The sequence below is a fragment of the Zonotrichia albicollis genome, chromosome 6, assembly GCF_047830755.1.
Source record: "Zonotrichia albicollis isolate bZonAlb1 chromosome 6, bZonAlb1.hap1, whole genome shotgun sequence".
In the NCBI taxonomy this organism is placed as follows: domain Eukaryota; kingdom Metazoa; phylum Chordata; class Aves; order Passeriformes; family Passerellidae; genus Zonotrichia; species Zonotrichia albicollis.
Window position 1 is genome coordinate 50753907 of NC_133824.1, and position 24236 is coordinate 50778142.

Below are 24236 nucleotides of genomic sequence, written 5' to 3' on the forward strand. Positions count from 1 at the left end.
TTTTAAAACAAAATTCACAATTGAGTGAAACAGACTGAATGAAAATATCAAAGACAACTCACAGACTCACCTGAGACATTTAGCTTGTATTTCTTTGAAGAGCCCCTCTGTTGCTTTTGCTTTAGCAGTGACCATCTTTATGATGCAGATATATGTCAATCTGGTCCTTGAAGTTACTTGCCATGTCTGGGTTCATGCTCTACCCCTGGAAGTGGTCCCAGGATTTTAATCAGAGAACAGAAATAGGAGCCTGTAAATGACACTCCCTTGCTTGCATGGAACAGTTTGTCAACTGAGAACCAAGTCAATATTTGTGTTAATCCTCAATATTTGCGTTAATCCCTTTTACAGCGCTCTTATCATCTCATCAAAGCTTACAGCTGAGTCTGGCTGTAAGGCAGCTGCTTGCTGTCTCATGGGGCATGCTCTCCCTTCCTGCTGCCACACCTGGGATTGCCAGCAAAGTGAAGAGGGAAACTCAGTAAATGCTACTGGACCATTTGTATCTCATGGGCACACACCTTTTATCTTCAAACAAACAAAACTAAATTGTATTTTTTTCATCAAAATACACAAACACTTATACAAATATTTCACATTTCCAAAAACCAAACAAAAACCAGTATTACTACTTACCTTAACTATCAACTTCTATGACTTCCTGTTTCTACAAAAACTGTTAAGCCTCAAAAATTATAAACTTTACAACTATAACAAACAAATATTACCAAATACCCACCTTTTATGAAATTTAAAAGCATTCATGTGTCTATTAATACTTTTTCAAATACAGTATTTACTTGGACACACAAAAAAAACAACCAATCATACTTACCAACACTTTTTACAAACTTTTCCGTCATTAAATATACCCCCCAAAAAACCAGACAATAACCCCACATACACAACTCAAAAATTAACCACATTTTTAATAAATTAAAATATTCACCACACTTTTAAATTTCCCGAATCCCCTACAAATAAAAAAATTATTAAAAAACCACACCACACTCTAAAACACATTTTAATGCAACAACAACAAAAAATAACCAAAACAACACCTCACATAAAATTACACAAAACTTTATATATCCTTAATTTTTTTAATAACTCATTGACAAAATCTAATCCTCCAATTTTAAAACACTTTTCAAATAACGCAGAAATGAAATTTTTTAAAATCATCCAATTTTAATCAAAACCCCTAAAACAAAAATTAAAACATAATTTCCACAAATAACTTAAAATAAAAATTATATTTCCACAAATACAAAACCCAAATAAACGCCCACAAAAAACATGAAACCATATCCCACTCAAACTCACACCAACAATTCCACAAACAAAAAAGCAAACACACAAACATAAACTACACAAAAAACCTATTATTTATACCAAACATTCCCTATTCAACCTACAAAAACTACAAATCTTAAACTTTATATTAATATTTAGACTACAAAAATTAATATCATAAAACTCTTTTAACAAAAATGTAATATTGATCATATTTTTTTAATCCTAAAATATCTAAATTTATAAAAATTAAGTATTAAGAAACCAACTTAATGCCTTATAATTAACCAATCCCTAAAGAAATACTAAAAAATTTACTCTCCACTTCCTGAGCCATTGATCCTTTCAGAGGGGGATCTGGCCTGTCCACTTTGGTTGAAAAAATGAGATTATGAAACTAAGCACAGATAAATCCTAGAAGAGATTACATTTAAGAAAATGTTAGTCACTAGTCAAAGCAGTATAACATAAATGACTGCAAATTTGAAAACTGAGTCTAGCTGTGCCTTGAGGCCAAAATAATTGACTATTTAATTGTTATAAATTCCTAAGCCAAGTATGACCCTGAAATTACTTTCTTACAAGACTATGGTTTGAACGCTCATGAGCACTCACTTTTCAAGTATACAATTCTTTTAATTATCTTTGACTATTTGGAATAATAAAGCTCACAGCCTTTTTCAAAGATATCCAAGTTTATTACTGAAAAAAAAGTAATAATCAAATGTGCATGATACAGCTAGTTGCATTTGTAAATGTAAACCTTGATAAAGTAAACAGCATCCCAAAGACAAATTTATGCCAAAAGTGTCTTACAATAGTTAATCAGATTTACAACTTTTTCCTCAGTGAATTCTTTAATTTCTGGGGTACACAGCTGCTTGTAAAAGCAATCTTAAAACACAAAATAAACTGAAAGCTGACATGCTGGAGGAACTTACAGCTTTTGCACAGAAAAGTAGATTTCTCCAAAAATGCTCTCTGATACTGTAAACTTGTTTCAAATATTACTTACAAAGTGTAGATTTATGAGTAGAAAAAATAGCTGAAATTTTGTTCTTACTGCTTACTTAGAAATCAAGTTGTATTTAAACATTACATAAATTTCAAATATATACACATTTTAAGAAATCTGTTATGATCATGATATTGCAAGTTAGCCAGGACTATCAGAGTAAAAAAAATGACTGAAGTATCTTATTCAGTTAGATTTTACATGAGATTATTTCAAAGAACTGAAATTTCAGTGATACTACTCTAGGTAAAAATTATAGCCAACAGTTTGGAAGATTTTTCAATACGAAACTCCAAGTCAATTAAATAGAACAAGAAAAGAAAATGTGATCTGTTTTTTTTTTTTTTAATTAACAGAGAAATCATCATGTTCTCAGTGGTTAAAATCTCACCAGCTTTAGACTCCACTAGGTTTAATTCTAATTTCTCCCCCTGTTGCATCTGAACAAGTAGCTCATGTCAGTAAGAATGCAAACTCCAGAGAACAGCCAGCAATACAGAGCTTGTATCAAGAAGACAGAATGAGCCAGCAGAACTCACACAAGACCATTCTGAATGCAGTGCAGAGGGAATACACCATTACATTTCAAGACTACATCCCAGTCCTGGATTTAAAAAGTTCATTTCTACAATGGAGTAGTGCAGTGATTTCCCTACTGTTCCTTGTTGTGCCATTAGAACTTTGTGCTGCTGTGGTAACGTGCTATTATGGTGATGCCAAGCTTGTGACAATCCAAATTTCTAGTAAATATGTTTGCAATGGCAATATCAGATAAAAATTGTCAAAAGGAATTCATGGTAGAAATTTAAAAATTATACGACTGTGACAGTTTCCAAGGATTTACTGAAGTCATCACGAGGTTTGCCTTGCTTCCAAATATCCAAAGAAGGGTGTTTAGGATATATGTGCATGTGTAGGAAGAGACATAATGGGAAAAGACTGTGGTGCTTGGGGAAGTGACTAAAAGGACAGGAACAGCACAGGGAGAGGTGCCCCATACTTCCTCACACTGCTTCATCCCACCAAGGCAAACTGATTTGAAAAAAGACTGTTGCGCACTTTCTGCTTTGGCATCTCAGTCAGGGACATCCAAAAAGAGCCTGTAAAAAAAAAATCTGCTTTTACAGAATTGCCCTGGAAATGGGACTGTCACCCAGCAGGCAGTGTTCAATAAAACACTGAGGATAAGTAAAGAATAAGCGAAAGGAGAAAAAAAAAAAAGATCAGGAGGCCTGTCCTCACGCTTCCCATTCTCAAACCCTTATTTTTCAGAGCCGGTTGCAATTCTGGAGCAAAACTTGCCGGGGTGAACAGGAGCCCTTTGCTGCCTGCTGCTCATTCTCACCCTCCACATGCTGGCTCTGAATTTGACCTCAGAAGAACGTGTGTTTTGCAAGTGTGAGGTTGAGTATGAAAGGACTCCGGGAACTTTTGAAGCTACTAGATTTTCTACTACAGGAATATAGGTTAGAATTCACTACAACACTTCCAGAAAGTGTCATTGTATGCATCTTAGTCAGACAAAGTATGCATTGGAAGCAAGTAACAGGTCTGCCTAGAAGAGGAATTCTATTTGAATTCTAGAATCAGTCTTAACATCAAATAATTATTACAAAATGCCGCCCTTATATTTGTTTCAAACTTTGCCCCCAAACAAGCAACATCAGCACTTTATGAGGATTCCAAAAAAATATAATGCTCCTGGAAGTACTACTGCATTGTAAGTGATTACTGACACCACTATTTTCTTCTCTGTCCATTTTCTTAAGAGAAACTAAATAGAAAATGTGGGGTTTTTTTTATTTTCCATCAACTTTATCACATTCATAAGTAGCTGTTTGTACAAAATGAGCTTTATTGATAAGGCTACTACCCAGTATATATAAAAAAATCTAGTTTATAATAGTTTTAATGAAAATTGGTGACATTTACAGGCTAACTATGCTAATTTGCCTCCAAATAAATTGTTACATAATGCAAAAGTTTGCTAAGTCCCACAATGCCATGTAGGACATGGCAGGTAACTCTAACAGACTCCATAGCTCCAGAAATTCTCTCTGGAAACACTCCCAGTTGTAGTCTGCAGTGAAGGAAGCCACAGCAAGGATGTGCATTACATATATGATTAGACTGATCATCTTAATGGCACATTAAGAATAAAACATCGCCAAAACTCTTGCCTTTCCCCATATTAATACTTGCTCTGAAGCTATGTTTCCCAAAGTATTTTTCCTTCTGTAGAACTCTTTATGAAGGAAACTTCTGGAAATTTATTAATTTTTCCATTAAGGTATTTATCTACTAACCTTTATGTACCAGTTTGTCTAGATATTTTCCTTTTGAGCTTTCCACAGGACACAACTGAGCCTAACTGTGCTCAGAACACAATTTATGACAAGCTGTTGTTGGAAAAGGCCACAGCTGATATGTATTTCATACTAGTGAAGATATGTACTTCCAAAGAAGCATCTAAGAAAAAAAAAAGCTCACTTAATCACTATTGAAATTTTAGCCCTGTCACCATTTTCTCAAATCCTTGAATGAAAACAGGAAAAACCAGAATCATTAATGCTGGAAAACATCACCAAAATTATCAGGTCCAATCTTTGACCAAGTATCACCATGACAAATAAATCACAACAGTAAGTGCCATGTGCAGTCATTTCTTGAACACACCCAAAGATGATGACCCCACCATCTCCCAGGACAACCTGTTTCAAGACCCTCAATGAAAAAATTCTTCTTGATATCCAACCTGCACCTCACTGTGTGCATCCTGAGGTTATGTTCCCTTGTCTTGTCCCTAGCTGCCTGGTAGAAGAGGCTGATTCCCACACCTGCTACAATCTCTTTCCACGTAGTTGTAGAGAGTGATAGGACTCCTCTGAGCCTCCTCATCTAACTAAACAACCACAGCTCCTTCAACCAATCCTTCCTATGACTTAATCTTTCCAGATGCCTCAGCAGCTTCACTGCCCTTCTCTGGACATGCTCCAGCACCTCAGTGTCTGCCTGGAAATGAGACGCCAGAACTGGACACAAGTCTCAATGCATGGCCTCACCAGTGCCAGGTGCAGGGGGACAGTCAGCTCCTGCTCCCACCCTGTTTCTGACACAGACCAGGATGCCATTGGTCTTTGTGCCCACCTGGGCACAGCTGGCTCATGCTCAGCTGCTCCTGGCCAGCACCTCCAGCTCCTTTGCCACTCTACCCCAGCCTACAGCACCGAAATGGGTTCTTGTGATCCAGGGACAAGACTTGGCATTTGGCCACACTGAGCACTCCACTGACCTGGGCCCATGGATCCAGCCTGTCCAGGTCCCTCTGCAGAGCCTTCAACAGTCCCACCCAACTTAGGATTGGCTGCAAACTCACTGAGGATGCCCTTGATCCCCTGTCCAGATAATTGATAAGGGACATTAAACAGAACTGGTTCCAACAGAAGTGGTTCCCCTGGGGAACCACACTCCTGACCAGCTGCCAGCTGGATAAACAGCTTTCCCTGCCACCCTCTGGGCATGGCCATCCAGCTTTAACCCAGCTAAGAGTGCACCTGCTGCCACCTTCTCCAGGAGAACGCCATGGGTGACAGTTTCCAAGGCTTTACTGAACTCATCATGAGGTTTGCCTTGTTTCCAAATATCCAAAGAAGGATTCTCAGTCAGTGTGCTGTGGGAGCTGAGTTCAACACTCAGGCAAGCCTTAGCACTCAGTTGTGAATACTCTTAATGCCTCCCTGATTGTAGAGACAAACTTAGGGGAATCTCTCATTAGGACGGGCAATAAAATAGAATTCTTATCTTCCTTTTTTTATTCATCAAAATTCATATCTCATACATTAGGCACAAATTAAGAATAAAAAGTTGTAAGAAATTAGGTGCATCTCATGTATCTGGACTTTGTGCCATTCCTGAAATAGAAATATTTTTTGTCTGAATCAAGATGCAGAATTTGGTTAAGAATAATTAACACATTTTGAACAAATACTTCATATATAAAAAAATCCAGTTGCTCATGCAGTGTCTCTAAGGGCGCATGCATAGAGCAAACTTTCCATAGATTAGATCTGCAATGATCTAAAGCATTTTTGCACAAACTGAGGTTCTAAAGCTTTGTCAAATTTCACAAATGCAGCCTGCATGCACAGTCTAGTCATATTAGTCATTTGTTTGAAAAGACAATATTTAAAATATTAAAAGATCATTCACCATTCAAAAAATACATTATTCCTGAGGACAGTGTGTGCCTTATTATTTAGGAAAATAACGTGCAGTCAATGAAAACAGCATACTGAGCAAAGTCCAGCAAAAAGGTTTCTCTGCTTAAGCAAATGGCTAGACAGTTGATGTCCTCCAAAAGTAAAGGACATACAGAGTGTTTCTCCAAGCTTTTTGTCCTTTCCCAGTGCATAAAATACACCATGTCAGATCTACATACTTGCCTTTCATACGTTCTTATATCCCAGTGTTGAAAAAAATTAATAATATATATAAATGTAAATCTCAAATACAAAAAGATTGTTTAATGTGGTTTTTGAAGTCCCACTGGAATTTGCCTTGGTATGTATTGACACATGCCAATATCAACAGCAAAACCAAAAAAGTATAAAATAATGTTTCTGATTTTTGCCTGATTTTACTCTGTATCTTTGTAACTTGGGCCAGCCAAGACATTTTGTTTTTAGAGAAAATATTACAATGAGCTCATTTGTGGCCTTCTGTAGCATTCAATTTTTATCACAAACTGGCACACAAATAAAAACTGTGAAACACGGTTACTGCTGTCAAACAGTGCGTGACAGTCCACAGAATGAGACAAAGAAACAATAAATTAAATCAAACCTCGTGACTGTATTAGCACTGAAGAAGAGTGCAGTAATTTTTTCTGATAATGACTTCTGAGGAATTTAATGCACAACCCAGAAGATGAAGGAACAAAACAGCCTTTCCAAAATATGGCAAGCTGCGTTCCATCCGCCCTTTATCACAGAATGAATGGGTAATATACCTGATTGGGCCTGATCTTCAAATTTCCTTCCTCCTTTTATGCCGTACTATAGATACTCCTACAAGTGCCTTGTCTGGTAACAGAACTGAAATTAATCAAGAAAGCTCATGAATGTGGTGAAACAACTGAAGAACTTGAAAGTCTGATGTTAGGCTCTCTGGATACAACAGATCCTATTTACCTACTTTGATGGGCTCTTGACTCTTGAAATTAATTTCAGTGAAATAAAATAAAATTATTGTGATAATAAATGCAAGTGAATACTAAAATCACACTTTTTAATTACACAAGATTAATGTAAATAGCAAAAATTCAGGTCTTTTCATATCTGCCAGCAGTGATTTTGCTGCAGCTTTATCCCTAAAAATAATGTCAAAATTTGTAGACTTTGTAGCTATTGTGCTTTGCTGACTCTTTGTTTTTTAGATTTTCTCATCCAATACAGAAAAGCATTATTTAAAACTGTAGGAGAGAAACAGAACCACTGTAACTCTGTTTATCCATTCCCTTCCCTTCAAGGTATCCCTTAAATTTGTTTAAACATTAAGTGCTTTTCCTGTATTATATAGTATTATAGTAACAGACAATTTCATCACCAAAATGTGACTATTAACCACAAGAAACACTGCAGTATGCTGTTTGCACATAAAAACTGAAATTTGATTCTTCAATGAACATCCACTTTTTTAGTGATTTTATCAAAAAATCCACCCCAAGTGTAAGAAGGCATACTACTACTAATAATCATAATAGTAAATACCGTGTGTGTATGCATTTATATACAATCTGTATACATATTTGCCTGTATCCAGCTCCAATGTTATGACATATTTAGGCCAATAAAAGAAGTGTACATTACTGCAATATTTACTGTTACAAGAAGAACCTTGTTACAAATTCCTCCTCTTCTCCTTCCCTGAAAAAGCAAGCCACAATACTATACTGTGTGTCTCAAATATATTGGCAGAAGCTTGCATACTATAAAGATATAATTGTATATGAAGAGAAAGTAATTTGCACTGCATGGGAGTATTTCAAGTTAGCACTCTGTGAAGTCATGGAATCATTGCCCAGGCAGATCAAGAGGAACAGTAACACAGTTAGCATGAAAATGACAGTTCTTTCATGCTGGAAGCGTGTGGAGATGGCCTTTCACACAGAAAAGTGCAAGGACAACTCAACAGCTGTGTAATTTTCAAATAGAAAATTACCTTCTCCTGGTGCTACTGTTTTCTTTCTGAATTTGGACTTTTTGGTTTTCAACTAGATGTATAAATTAATGACACTAATGTGCAAATTTTAAACTGCATAGTATATATTTAGCAGCCACAGACCCCTTTTTTAGGGTAGGACCACATCCACAATCTCAACAAGAGACTAGGACAAACCTGACAAAACAGTAAGCCTTAAAGATCAAGTCATGGCCACAAAGGCAACAATTGCTCTTTTCTTCAGAGGCATTACAGATGGAGCTGAGCAATCAGAAGCTGTAGAAGTAGTGGATATCACGTAAGTTGGTTTTAGTCATGCCCTTACTCTATAGGTTCACAGGTAATTTTCTGTTTTCATCATGCTGATAGTATGTTCATAAACAGCATGAAAACCCATTGCCTTTTTTTAAACAGTGTTCAGATTTTTACTCTGCACATTTCTGAATGCCAATTATCATTGGAGCTCATCACAGACCAGTTACAGGTAAGGCTTTTCATTGACATCACTGGAAACATCCATTTCTCGGTGCCCACCAAAGTATGCAATTGCACTGCCTAGCAAGAACATAAATACACCATCACCAAATCTCACACGGATGCCAGATTGACTTCATTTTGCAACTTCTCTCTCCAATTCCAAAGTGTTTTTGTTGTAGCATTGTAGTGACTAAGGCCATTCATGGTGATACTGTTTCCCATTCTTTTTCCTTTCTCTTTGCAAATGTTCCAGTTCAGCCTCATACATCATTTCCTGGACTAAGTATTTCTCTCTTCTCATTCTGTCACACAAGTCTTTGGGTATGTCTGGAATTAGGTAGGCAATGAAAGACTTTATTCCAAAAACAAGATGCTGAAAAGAAAAACAAAAATAATTGCTTAACATATCAATAAGTATTCCTTTGCAGGACTACGGTTTAGAGCCTAAAAGTCTGTGGCAAAACTGGAACTGAGATTTAATTTGTGACTGAAAGGCAAATCCTTTGGTTTTTTTCTTAATAAAAACACTCTTATGGGAGTAAATGAGTCATCTAAAAGAAATGGGCAAATGCTGAAGTTTTCTAAGAAGGAAAACAAAGAGTAGAGTTGGTGACTTAAATGAAGATGTGACTACAGGATATGCTAGTTTGATCAACAAATGCCAACACTACCTACAAGCAGTCTTTGTTCAGAGCTTATCATGAAAATAGGTGATTAGAGTCCTGGGGAGTATGCAATACGTACTTCAAACTTAATATATATGTTTCAGCTTTTATATTAACCTAGAATCATGTATCACCTTCCTGACACACATTCTATCTTGTAATAACTGTACCTAATATACACGAAACTTGCATTTCTTCTTTTGCAATAAAATAGGAACAATTGTGCAGGGAACCAATGTGATGGATAAGACGACTGTCAAGGAAATATTATTTTAGAGGAGTTCTACAGCAAGTGCATGCTCTGTCAGTTCTGTTTGAAGTAGCTGATAGTCAGCAGTTTGGGGAACACAATTTTTTTTCCTCTGTCTTGACTGTAATGAACAAACAATTGATTAAAATGACAATTTTTTTATAGGACAACTATAAAGAATCAACTCAGACCTATAAAAGGTAGAAAGGGCTTGCTCCCTTCCACAACTAACCTCAAACACTATGATGAAGGCCAGCCGTGCTGCCAGAACATGCCAAAACTGCAAAGTGAATTCATATGGAGTCGAACTCCATGGTGGGGCTCTGTAGTCTCTGTACCTGCAGAGCAAAGAGAAAGCCAGTGAGTTACTCTGTGCTCTCTTGAGCAACTAAAACTTTTGACATGGCCAAGGGCTCTCTGATTCATCCCAGATCTGGCTAAAAGGAGAGAAACTGAAGTGAAAGCAGACTTCAAGAGGAGTTAAACTGAAAGGGAGAGCTGTCCAAAATACAGGCTGTTAAATAAAGCTGTTTATGAGACAGTACTTTTTGCTTCCAAAAATCCAGAGCAAAAAGTTTCTTTTATTGTTACAAAGCTGTGAGTGTTAAGTGTATTGATTCTAAATTGGTTCTGGTCTTTGCTTACAAGCCTTTGAGAGTCTCCACACAAAGTTTGCATAAATGAAATATGATCCTAATTTAAACTAATGCTTACTGCAAACCTAAGTCAGAAAACAGAAGAGTGCTCATGTCCTATTTCATTTTTATGCTGTATTTCTTATATTCATCTTGCATAATTGCTTGCAAGAATTGTAATCTCAATCTGGTTTAGAGAGGTAACAAAAATTTTAATTGTGTATTTTAATTTATTGACTTGAGAATGCTTAACAAAATTGAAATGAGGATTTTTACCCTTCTTGGCAGCTGGTAAAACAATTATATTAAATAATTCATAGAGACATGAAAGATAATGGCTTGCAGGGGTCCTACAAAAACTTCAAACACAAATTTCCAGTATGTTACCAGTGTATCTTACCACACACTCTTTGTACCCAAGGACTCCATGTTGAACAAACATGAACTCCAATGCTTTTAAGGGCAAAAAAGGAATGCCAGCAATTTCAGCATTGTTAATTTACTGTCTGCATTAATGTCCATGCCTGTATTGTAATAAGTGAGAGCAAGGAAACGTACCGACAGTATCCTGAGTATCCCATCCCAAGTTCACTCAAATCAAATACTGACAAGCTGCTGTTGACATATCCTTTTAAGCATCTGAAAGAAAAAGCCATATGGGCAGCACTTGCTTCATAAAGTGGCTATACAATAAACATCCTGTATGTAAACATATTCTGCTATCAGATACTGTGAGCATAATACTTTACTTGCTTATCAGGACAAAAGCAATTCTGAAATTCATGCAGAGAAGCAAATTTTACTGGAAAAAAAGGACTAACAACTGTTTCAGCTATAGCACTGTTTAAGCCTATTTTCAGCACTTATGGTTTTGCTTCTTACCTGCTGGGAGATATAAACAAAAATTGTTGCTACAATGCTTTTAACTGTTTTCTAAAATTACTGATCTTTGAAACATGGATAGAAAGGCAGAGAGCAGAATAATTTAACACCCTTGCAGACTTGGCCACCAATAATGCAGCATATACAAAAAATAACAGGTTTTATGAGTTTTCATCAACAGTAATATGAACAGTGTATATATACCAAACACTTACATTAAAGGCAAAAAAGTATTACTATTAATTACAGAAATTATATAAATATATTGATTTATGACTGTTGGAGTGAATTTTTGCTGTTGCTTGAAAAGCCACAGACATGAAAGATATCCGATCTTCTTTAAATCTGTCTTGTAACAACTAAAGCACATTTGAAAGTCAAAGAAGATATAAGAAGAGATGCATGAGGAATCCTTTTACAATCCTGGATCTTCTGGTTTGCTGTAATACCTCAAAACCACTACTGACAAAAGAACTACACAGTTCTCTCTTAAACGGGTAGGGTGCATCAAGCACTAACATTTTTCTGATAGTGTCTCTTTTCTTCCTATCCCATCTCACTATTTTTACCCTTAAACTCTCTTTTCCTGTGACAGCTCAGGAAGAGTAAATCACTATTTTTGGGAGCATATATGCGTATTTGGGAATGCACTGGGAGAAGACAGCATAGACCTACTGCAGAGAAGAGGAAAAGCTTTTCTAGAAAAGATCTGAGAACTGATGCAATGTACAGACTTTTTTGTTTGCATTCAGGAGGGAAGAGATGGTTTTCCACTTCTATAAAGAGCTACTCTGCAAACTCTTTGGACTTACTCTTCAGATCTGGGAAGGTTTGCACAGGTGTAAAGAAATATATCTGATATATGTTATCATAGAAATACAGCAGTAAATTGTGTTCCACTCAAAAATACATGTATATATAAAGAATATCCTAATTACTTTTCTTGTCTGTAGCCTTGATCTGTACAGGGACCATATTTGTATGCATAGACAAAACGTGGAATGTAATCAGAAGTAATGGCAATAACAAAGGCATTGGTGATGACAGCCAGAACTCCAATTCCTTCCAGAATTCCATACCAAATACCTAGAAACAAGAGAAATTTCAACAAAATAGTCAGTTTTTTTATAGTCATATTGAGTCATATCAGTGATAATAAAGTCATTATTAGTCATACTAATGACTAATAATTTAATATACTAATGACTAATAATTTAATTACTATTAAATTTAATAATTTAATAACTAATGACTGATAATTAGTCATACTAATGACTAATAGTTTTCCTTTCTTGTAGAGAATGAGTTATGAGACAGAAAAACTAATCAGATGAAGCCATGTCCCCACATTGCAGCCACCACCCGTGCCACCCAAATGAAATCTTACAATAGGGCACACCCTGCTGAGAAGACAAGCCAAGCAACAAAGCCATAACAAGTTGTTATGAAGGCCAAATAGGAAGTTCTGGAAAGAGATTTCTTATTTAATTAAATTTTAAATTAAAATTTAATTCAGTCCTTTTATTTAGCTTCTAGATTCAATTTATTTTAGACCTAGAGTTCCACAAATCAGAAGCCTGAAATAATTTTAGCCTGTTTCCAATATTCAAATTATAACAATTCCTTATTGTAAATAGGAAACAAACTTGAGGAATCCTCTATGCAAATCAACGAACTATTTCTTTGTTGCCAAAAATGAAAGCTGTCACTGAAATCTGTTGGTTATGTCACCATCCTGACACATGAAATACTTCAGGGGTGGAGCTGTTCTCAAGAGGAAAACCCAAAGAGATGGTAGCTGGCAGTGGCAATCACTGGGTTTTCTCACCTATATCTGTTGCTCTTGCAGGCATGGGTCTTCGCCACTGAGTGACAAACTTGTATGCATCTAATCTGATTTCTATGATGTTGTTGAGCAGTGCCAGGAGAGGTGCCAGGGGGAAGGCAGCCACAAAGATGGTGGTAAAGCCAAACTGTAAAACTAGACAGGCATTTCCGTGGTTAGAAATTGGAAATTCAAAAAAATCTTATAACGTGCAACATAGTTCTGCCTTCTGAAGAAAACCAACACCTCCCAGATTTGCTCACCCATCTCTAAATATTCGTCCATTAAACCATGGAGATTCATAGGTTGCAGATTCCAGTCTTTTTCCCATTGAGGTAGAGAAATTTTATTCTCCATTGATTGCCCTCTTCTCTTCATTTTGCGTCGTGACCACCAATTCTGTAATAAACTTTATTAGATAAAGAGAGTATTAATGACTGTATCTGCTCACAGATCTAAAATATGTTCTTGTACTGTTCTGAAATAAACAGCCCTGTTTTGAACAGCATCTGAATGATTACTTAAATATTTTATGGAAAATTTTACAATATCCTCTTAGATATAATGCAAAGAACTTACAGAAGATCTCATAATTCTGCATTATTATTTTAATTGTCTTTAATGTAGCATGTTTTGCATTGTATAAATAAGCTTTTCATAATATGGAACATGCTTGCATGGACTTTTTTTTTATTTTGGTAGGATTTACCTGAATGACTAAATAAAAAAAAAATTTAAAAATCATGCATAGCAAGAGCACTAAAAAATAAATAATGCTTTATTTCAATCCTGTAAAAGACAAACCACGTCAGTGGAACCCAGTAAAAATACCATAGTAAAACGCACTGAATAGTAGAATACATATATTTTTAAACAAATGTAAAGGTCTAGATGTTCTACAGAATACTTCTCTTCTTAAAGCAGGAAAAAGCATTTAAAGAGGTGTTGCTGTATGTGGAAATATTTAAGACTATTCTTCATAAAGCTGTGCAAAATCTTTTCACAAAGGAGTCATAAATATTATGGAGATAGGCTCATGAATTAAAATGTTATTTAAATGAAAAATACTATCTAGTACTGACACATGGGCTAACTAAAGGCTTCTATTTGTTTCTAGATAATATGGAAGAGAGATTAAGGATGGGAAATAACTTTCTTGTAAGTGTTTTCATAAAAAGGCTGCTCTTTTTTCTCTCAAGCTAATTTAGTGTTTGGCTCTTGATCCCTCTTGTTACTGAAAGAGCAGTTTTTGTTTGTTTGAAAGATAAACAGTTGCCTATGTTGCAAACAATGGTTTTGTCAAAACAAAACATTTATTTCTGTAACAGAACATAAGCATGTTCTAAAATAAATTTTAGACAAGTTTAACATCCTGCTTGGCTGAGAAGACAGGAAGCCTGGCAGTTAAAGTAGGTTTCTTAACTTCAAAAATCCTCATTCCACAACATACAGTACACTGTCCCTCACGTGCAGAACAATTGCAAATTGCATGTTGTGAGCAAAATCCTTTCTAACATATTTTCAAGGCTGAGACTTTAATTTGATCAATATTTGATGATCAATATTATACAGGAAACATATTCTTACCGTTTCAAGAGAAGTGTAAGACTCTTAGCTCATTAGTCATTTCAGAGGCTGAACATCTCTGTATTATGGAAAATGAAATCCTAATAAACAACTGAGATGCTTAACACACCCTGAGAATCTTTATCTCTGAGTGGAAGACAATGCTTTCCTTGGGAATAAAGTGACAATATCTGAGGTGGAATGAGTGAAAACATTCTCCAAACATAAAACCACTTCTCCCTAGCACTGAATCAGGCTAACATGGATTTACTGTTTTTAAAATGAACTTTAACATCTGAACTTACGGATAGCCTAGTTCCATGAAGTTGTTCCACATTTGTTTTAACACCATAATAACTCCCATTTGTAAGCACAGATCTATCAAGCAGCCACTAGGATGACACTGAAATAAAGTGGAAGAGACCAACAGCTAAAATCAGAGAATTCATTTATTTTTATTTGTTCAGAGTGTAAATAAAAAATATTAAGTATGTGTGTTTAAAAACATTATTTGCCATCTGCAGAAATATTAAAAGAAATGTTAATAAAATAAAAATTAACGGACTTCAGCTGAACTACCTTCAGACATATTGTTAGATATTAGATCATATTGGCTAATTTAAAGGTATGTGTGCTAGATTTATGATAAATGATAGAGACTGTTTCACTTAGACCAATAAGTACTTACTCATTTCAAAAAAATGGAGCAATATTTCATCTGCAATAATCTAAGTCTAAAGAAAGACTTAATTAGCAGAATTTCTGGTACTGATAGGTTATCTATATATATCTATCCTTGTGTGTGTGTGTACTGCCATGTTAAAATGTTAATTACAGAACTATTTTTCAATTAATTGACTACAAAGTTATAATATTTTACTCTTTGACTACCAAGCTGCAGTAGAAGTAGTTTGATTTTCAGAGAAAAGAAGAAACTTAAGCATGCTGGTAAGTTGCAATTCTAACAGTCTAGTTAAATTTTGAAAATACTATTCATCTTCCTCTAGAACTCTATAAAATTATAGATTATTTTGGGTTGGAAAGGATCCCTTAAGGTGATCTAGTCCAAACTTCTGCAGTAAGTGTGGCCATTTTCAACTAAAGGAGTCCCATCCAACCTGACTTTGAATGTTTTCAGGGATAAGACATCCATCACCTCTCCAGATAACCTGTCCCAGTGTTTCATCATCATCTTCATCATCATATTTTAAAAACCTTTCCTTACACCTAGTCTAAACCTAGCCTCTCTTAGTTTAAAATCAGTAATCCTTGCCCTGTCTCAACAGACCCTACTAAAAATTTGTCCCCTTCTTTCCTTGAAGCACCTTTAAGTACCGAAAGGCAGTAGTAATGTCTCCTTGGAGCATTCTCTGCTCCAAGCTGAGTATCTCCAACTCAGCCTGCCTTCATAGGAGAGCTGCTCCAGCCCTCTGATTCGTTTTGTGGCCCCATCTCTGGGCCCATTCCAAAAGATCCATTTTTTTTTCTGTGCTGAGAGAAATTAAGCAAGTTGATTAAAAAGCTGATGGCTTTATATTTATGTCCTCTATCCAAAAATCCCAAATACCAGGAGATTCCAATCTCACAGGAGTCACAGTGCGTGTGAGGTAAGGGTCTATTACTGATGGCTTTTCCCTAAGACAGACAGAAAGAACTTGTGTGCCTTAGGCACAGTCACTCAGCACACTGGAGAACACAGAAGGAAAAATCCATCTCCTGGATCCTATCCTTTGCTATAAACTAGAGTTTAATATTTGCTGTGCTTGGAATAATAAAATCTTTAAACTGGGCTTCAGCCACCGCCTTTTTACTCATGGAAATATCACAGGAGCAGAAAACAAGATTGTTTACCTCTTCCAGCCTCCATCTGTTAAAAAGCTTGTTGTACTTTCCTGGGCGGCCTGCAAATCTGGAAAATAAGATTTCTGTTTCTCAGTGGACATTCCAGAAACACCCTGTATCAGTAGTTGTTTCACAACATCCAGTGAATTCAGGAAATACCAACAGAATAAATCACACAGGCCTAAATCTAGTGTAGGATATGGAAGTTTCAGAATGCAAACAAAGACCGTCATTTTGCAAATGATCCTAAACTTTTATTATGTCCTGAATAAAAATCCTAGCTTCAGAGATTTTAGATGTTAGCTATTCAAACTCTAATCTACTTCAAAGAAGTCAAGCCAGCCACTACAACTAATGGGAATTAACTGCAGCACAGGGATCTGCTTGCCCATGTGAAGTGTACACTTGATTTGTAAAGCAAATCCCAGCTCTTGATGACCTCAATGAAAGTTATAAAAGAAAGAAACCCATGCCTGGTCCTGTTAGGTACAGAAGAGTGCAATACACACAGAAATTTTGGTATTGATGGTGAATACCCCACTGAATGCAACAAACAGATTCTCACGAACAGTCTTTACCAGGCTTTTTTTGTTTCTCTACTTTTTGTTTTTGTTAGGTTTTTTTCCAAACAATCCTGAACTGAAATTATACTGTAAAACTTTACAGAGGATACCCTGAAATGTTCTGTAGGTTCTGCAGGAATGGTACATGTGATCATTACAAAATTCAACTGAAGATGAAGTAAGGTTACATCTGTGCTGTATCTCATGCTCTAATCTAAAGATACACATAAAAATTAGAGCCAGAATTTTTGCTTCCTGCTCTTGTATAGCTTTTGCCAGACAATATTTAATATTTACAGAAATGCATTATTGGAAATGTAACTCAAGCAGAATAAGCAAGAAAATATTAATAAAGGCTATTAACACAGGGCTAAATACAGACCCACATCTAGGAAGTGACTGCATTTTCAAAAGTTCTGCCTTCTTATTTAGTAAGAAAGTTACTGTACATTCCAATAGAAAGTAGAATTTTTACTCTCCAGTTTCATGAGTAAACATTACAATGGTCCAACCCTTCCATACATTTAGAAATAGTTTTTTAATTATGCCCAGAAACCAACTCATACCTAAACCTTACAGTTCATACTGTCCCTGTATTTTCTTCAAATCTATAGAATTATTGAAGATTTTGAGTTCTGTGCAAGTTTTCTTTTAAGTGCAATTGGCAAACATAACTTACCTGCCAAGAAAAAAGGCGATGTAGAAGATGGAGCTGTTCAAGTTGACAAACTGGAAGAGGAACATTTTCAAGGCAAAGCTGTTTTCCCACTCAGATTCTGTTCTAGGGTGCTCTTCAAAAAGACACAACATACATTACAGAAACAAAAATGAAATTGAGTTATGCATAAGTTTGCTCACAAATCAATCAATATTAACAAAACAAGTGATGGTTTTAAATCATGGTGCCCCATCATGTTGCCATTGATTTCTTTTCATTGCCCCAGCTTGGACTACGTTGTTTCTATGTGAAAGCAGAAGATAGGAACCCCTTGGTCCAGCATAAATCATAATACTATGGGAAAATACCTGTTTCACTTCCATGAAAAAAACTGGAAACCAGTGTGAATTTTTTATCTTAAGATTAAAGATATCTTGATTCAAAGAAAAAAACTCACCACAAAAAATCCCCACAAAACCCAACCAAACTCCAAAACAAACAAAACCCAACCCAACCCAACCCCCCCCCAAAAAACTTGAAAGCACTTGGAATCAGTTGAGCTGCCCAGGGAGCAGAGGTCAAAGAGTCACCTAAAAGCTAGCTGATTTCTCATCCAAGCTCCTCACCCTCTAAATACTTCTGTAAAACCTTTACTTCATCCTTAGGAGTTCCCTTTCATAAAGCTTGAGGAGTGCCAAACAGTTTATAATTCAGCGAGGAAAGGACAGAGGCTCTCTCTTGGCTTCTTTTGGAAAGAAATGTAGAAACGTGTAGTAGGGCTACAAGTGCTCTATGTGTGTCTACTCTGCCTTGGATATCTTTCCTTAAGATTATTTATGTCTGAATTAGAATTTGGTCATAATGTTTACAAATTAATTTTTACAAAATCCATCTTTGATAGACATATCAAAGTTGGAATGCAGTACATTGGCAAAAATTTTAAAGCACATGAGTTGTAAAAGCATATGAGCTGTAAGTTAAAACTTCCTGGATTTGTCAGTTAAAATTTGTTCTACTTAACTACCCTGGTCTACTGACGACTAAATTTGGATAGAAATATACAGGATACTACTAGCTTTACATAGAGACAGTTGTCTCCAGAAGGGTGTGCTTTTCTGATGTAAAACACCTTAGCAAGAAGAATGAGCTACCTATCTGAAACACCTAATGTTCCTTTATATTTAATTCAAGAAATCTTTTTTGAAAAAAATTCTTTCAAGTATTTTGGGAAAAAACTGCTTAAACACTTAATTATTTTCTTTCCCATTCTGTGACCTGTAACAATACAAAATACTTTAAAAGGAATAGAAATAATTTTGATATGAAAGAATACTTTAAAATATTTTAGGAATTCAAGTAAGTTGGCGATAAATTCTGAATTTTTCTAGCCTGTTCTATTGCCTCTTAGGTGAAGCACTATAAAGCTTTGAGCACCTCGTTTAACACTTTAACCAAAAGAGGGAGCTGTGGAATTTAAGCAGCCAGCTGGCATTTAACCAAGACAAAATTACTTGCATATTTTGACATGGGCTAAAAGTGAGCATGTAAAATGAAACACTAAATAGTAACACATTGACACAGCCAGAGATCTTAAATTCTATCTTTGTTTTCTTGTTTTCTATAAGCTAGAAAGCTTTATGTCTGTGATTGAATCATGACTAGAGGCTTCAGTATAAAATTTTAATGTTACCAAATTGGAGCTACTATAAAATTCATGACTCAACATTTTTATCTGGGACAACTTAATTTTATCTTAACCCATTTTTTTTCCATCTGAAAGATCAAATTAAAACTTAATAAAAAATAAACCAAGAACTTGGGGAAAATAGAAAAACCTCTTCAGCATGCTAAGAAAGAATAAGTTTTGACTTTTGCTTCAAAATAAGATTACTATTTTTCAATGTATACCACGAAACATTAAAAGTAGAAGAACAAATTCCTTAGTTTTATTTCCTCACTGAAATACTAATGTATTTTCTTTCTGTGGTATTTCTCACTTGCTTAGGGAAATGCCAGAAATGTACTTCACAGATCAATTTTTCAAAACACTTCTTTGAAGTTAAATAAAGAAGTATACTATAAAGGTATATGCCACAGCCATCAAGAACCACACCATTATAAAGACCTACATACCTAAATCTGTCAGGAGATAGGCAACTTTTTCATACACCTAAAAAAGAAATGAAATGGTCTAAGTACAGGACATCCTGGCTGTAGTGATGACAAATCCACACTGAAAACAAGCATCAAAGCATGGTATTCTCTTGCTCTATAGCATCAAGGTAACACAGTTCAGTTTTCCTTTGCTGAGGATATCAGCCTTGTACCAAAAACTTTTCTCTCTATATATTGACCATCTCAAGTTTTTATTTTAAATGTCATGTAGCCCCAGGCAATTGCCGACTCCAAAATACATTTCCGACAGTACACTACAAATAGCAAGTTATTTTTGATAGCTTTGCTTGTTCACTTGAATATACATTTTATGATGTGGAGTGATCGTACATAATAACACAAATAACTAGAGGACTCTGATTGGAAGAATTATTTCTTATTGCAGCAAGTGCAATTCCTTAAGAGAACTAAAAGCCAATGTTTGCTGGGTTATTATTCCTTTTTATCTGTTTGTACTTGCATGGGAACAGAAAGATGATGAATAATAAAGCAGCTGAAATAACAGAGTTTCTGTCCATGTAATGCTATAGGAGCAAATGATTAAACCTGTGCTGTTACATGACAGAAAAAGCTAATACCAAAATCACATATCACAGTGATTCCAGGACTGTGCAACACTGATATCACAGCTGCATTTTAATAAGAAGTCATTAATCAAAAACAACCTAGAAACCAAATTCTCAGTCAAGAAAATAATGTAGTTCAAATTAGAACTACATCTCAAATTAGAGATCTATTGCAAAAGGTAATATTAAAAAAATACAAATGTAAAAAGCAGCAATCTATACCCTTGTAACTTGGTGACATAAGCGAAGATGTGCAGTGACAAATCAATGAGGATTTAGATAAAAACATTAACAAACATTGTATCAGAGGAGAAAAATCCACTGCAATACTAGCTTCAGATACTGCTACCTGAAAAAGCATGAACATGTATATATCTAACACATGGGTAACTCAGTAAGCTTTTAAAAATTAGTCTTTTAAATTAATTGTTGTTTTAAAAGAACAGAAGACTTACAACATTGAGTGACATGATGATCATAAAATTAATACAGACTCCAGTGCCAGATGTTGCAAACTGCCAATACTTCTTGATGAAATACCACTTGAAAGAAGCAAACTGCTCCATGGCTACCAGTCGATACACCACAACTGCAAACACTGCAGTAAGGACCAGTGAAATCTACAGATATGTATTTATGAGCAGAAGTATTAGAACAAAAGGAATCACATCTGAAATTATATCCGCTGAAATAATAAAACAAGTGTTTTAAAGACTAATATTTGTTTTGGAGAGCAGAATTTGAGAGAACAAAAAAAAACTAAGATGAGTTACAGCATTTCTTTACTCTTCTTTTCCAATATAATTATACTCCATCTTGGGAAACAAAGCAGTAAGACAGACAAGCAGTTTTGCCTGTTACGTAAATCTACTAATCTTAATGAATGCACTCATGCTGAGTTACTATTTACATCACAGTAAGATGAATTACAATACAACAGTTCTAATATTATGAAACATCACCATGAAGAATATTCCTGAGACAGACACCATCAGTCGACTGAGCTTATCAGGGAAAGGCTGAAAAGGTTCAGGTTTTCCTGTGATGGGATTTACTCTTTCCACTTGGGAATATTTAGCTTCAAACTGGGGACGCAGCTCTTCCTGGAATGACAGGGTGGATTCCATTTGTTGTATTACTAATTTCTTTCAAGGATCAGACATACATGTAGAACATTATACTGATAAGGATCATTTTTCATAATGCTGCAACTCAAATACCTAAATAATTTGCTCTTTTGAAAATCCAAAGAACAGAAACCACAGGAGCCTTCCCCACTATGTGAGGGTGTTAAAAAGAATCATGGGTCATATTGCTGACTTAGACACTAGGTTGTCTATGACAATTGGTAACAAAACTATAAATTAGGGCCACTTAGAATGGTGTTGTTTGTGTTATGAGAGCATTTATTAAAAATAGCCACCAGCTTCTATCTACCCATCCACAGAAAGCTGCAAAACAAGTGAAGTCTATAGACTTAAACTGCAATTAAATCACCAATACAGGTAAACTACAACTATGCTGACTAGTAATTTATAGAATAAAATAAATTATTATTGCTGATGCTGATAACAGAATGTTCAAGGATAGGTTATGCCTCTCCAAGGATACAAAATCTAGTTTCTGTCTTGTTGCTTGTCTTGGTCTTATTTTTATGCAGGATCAAGAATTTCCAGAACAAGACCATGGAACTGAAAGGCATCTGTACTGACATCAGAAGCAGCTACTGTCCTCTGTATTTGTACAGTATTACAAATACAGGAAGTATTTGCACTCAGTTTTTCCAAGGATACTTTTAATAAATGTACAATTATATTTGGAATTATAATGTTAGTTGCAAAAAGCAAAGTATCCTTGTACAATCTCAAGCATACCTTTGTATTCTGCAACTAGTGCTACAAATACGATCTGAATGACCAACTCAGATGACTAACATACAATATGGATTGATACTGAGACTTTAACCATGCTGATAGCATGGTTTACATGTAAACTTTTATTTCTCCTTACCTCTTCATCTTCCCAGTCTATGAGGTCCCAATCATAAGTCAATACAGCTCTCCGTCTTTTCCAAAACTCCAGAAAGACTGTTGCTGCGGAAAACAACTGTACTTTAACTACAGGAGGGGAAAGGGCCATGCACATCTTAAGAAAATCAGCAATGTAACATATCATTAGCCACTTTCTGACAGTTTTCCTCATAGAATCTGAAAACTCTAAGTAGCTTCAGGATAATCCCTGTTAAATTTAAAACAGTACTTAACAATGTTTATCTAAGAAACATATTTTTGTTGTCTGCAGTAGCTGTACAGAAATAGGCACCTGACAACATGAGACACTGTCATCCCTTTAAATTCATCATTTTGCTTTTCATTTTATTCAACACGTAGAATCTTCTCTTGAAGAAACAAGGAAACACATAAACAATGATATCTATTAATAAGGACCCATGAGCTATCTCCTTCTATTCAGTTCAAAGAAGAACGTCACTTCTTTCCCAGCTATACCAGTTTTATACTGTAGCAGTCTTGCCACTAGAATAATTCTTTAGACAATTATTTCTAATAATTCTTAGGTATGAGACCATAATCAGATTTTCTATACACTTAGGGGTTTGGATAAGATAATTACACCTAATAATTAACTCCAAATTTCCAAAACACTGTTGTCTGCCACTGAGGAGAGGTAACCTTGCTTAGGGTGTGACTCCTGACAAAACACAGAATCGTCCAACTGTTCTTTGAAAAACAATGAATTCAAATAGGAAGTAGGAAAATTTGCTTCCTTCTACAAAACCAACTGCTCAAAAGAAGGACTTCTAACTCAAAATAAACAGGAGGGTCACATATTCCTACCTTTATCTATATTTCTGTACTATGCTTAATATCTTTTTGGGTTTCTATACATACCTGATAATAATTAGTTATCATAATTAGTTATATATTATACCAATATCTACATAATTATGTATAATTTATATAATATATACTCTTCACATTGCTCTAACAGTGTTGCATACAAAGAAGCTAAGCTGGGAATAACACACACTCAACAAAAAAACCCAAATGAACAAGTTAATAGAACCAGCCCTTATTCTCTCTGGCCCTGCTCGAAACAAAACATCTAAAATAAAATTTTTAAAAAAAGTAAAACAACAAAACACAAACCCTCTAAAAAAATCACTCATAGGAAAAAGTATAAGAAAGTAGGCGAGGCTTGCAGACAAAAGAAATAAGCTACTATTTTCAGGTATAAATCTCCTTCATTCAGGTGGTGAAATACCCACATACATGGACAGCCAAATAATTAATGACACTGAAGCATAACTAATGATGGAATTTACTGTTCTGTCGTATGAGAGTTCATGTGTGGGAGTTAAAAAGTGGATCATCCCAATCTGCTTCATATATAGAAAAAGTACCCCTCACCAAAACCTCACTGAACAACATATGCTGAACAGCAGACCTACCACAATCATGTGACTTCAAGGTGAGGTTTTCTCATTCTTCTCAATCTAACATTTGAAAAATTAATGCTTAATACACAGTTTCCAGTTTTGTACTGCAAAAGAAGTTTGCACACAAATTCAGCCTCATTCATAA

The 24236-nt window shown here is 35.3% G+C and overlaps 1 protein-coding gene across 5 annotated transcripts in view; it reads right to left on the reverse strand.

The window, feature by feature from the left end:
- Positions 1-2605: 2605 nt before the first annotated feature.
- ANO3 (anoctamin 3) overlaps positions 2606-24236 on the reverse strand; it is a 92044-nt gene continuing 70413 nt past the window's right edge. For all 5 annotated transcript variants that reach the window (XM_026796598.2, XM_005492319.4, XM_074543762.1 and 2 more), the window contains 13 exons: positions 22645-22727; positions 21597-21737; positions 21090-21254; positions 20027-20063; positions 17915-18026; positions 16682-16739; positions 15136-15233; positions 13528-13673; positions 13268-13420; positions 12378-12525; positions 11116-11196; positions 10155-10260; positions 2606-9380 (listed from right to left, as the gene is read on the reverse strand). In XM_026796598.2, the coding sequence (XP_026652399.2) occupies positions 9198-9380; positions 10155-10260; positions 11116-11196; positions 12378-12525; positions 13268-13420; positions 13528-13673; positions 15136-15233; positions 16682-16739; positions 17915-18026; positions 20027-20063; positions 21090-21254; positions 21597-21737; positions 22645-22727 (1511 nt within the window). In that variant the 3' untranslated portion in view covers positions 2606-9197. The remainder of the gene's footprint in view (positions 9381-10154; positions 10261-11115; positions 11197-12377; positions 12526-13267; positions 13421-13527; positions 13674-15135; positions 15234-16681; positions 16740-17914; positions 18027-20026; positions 20064-21089; positions 21255-21596; positions 21738-22644; positions 22728-24236) is intronic.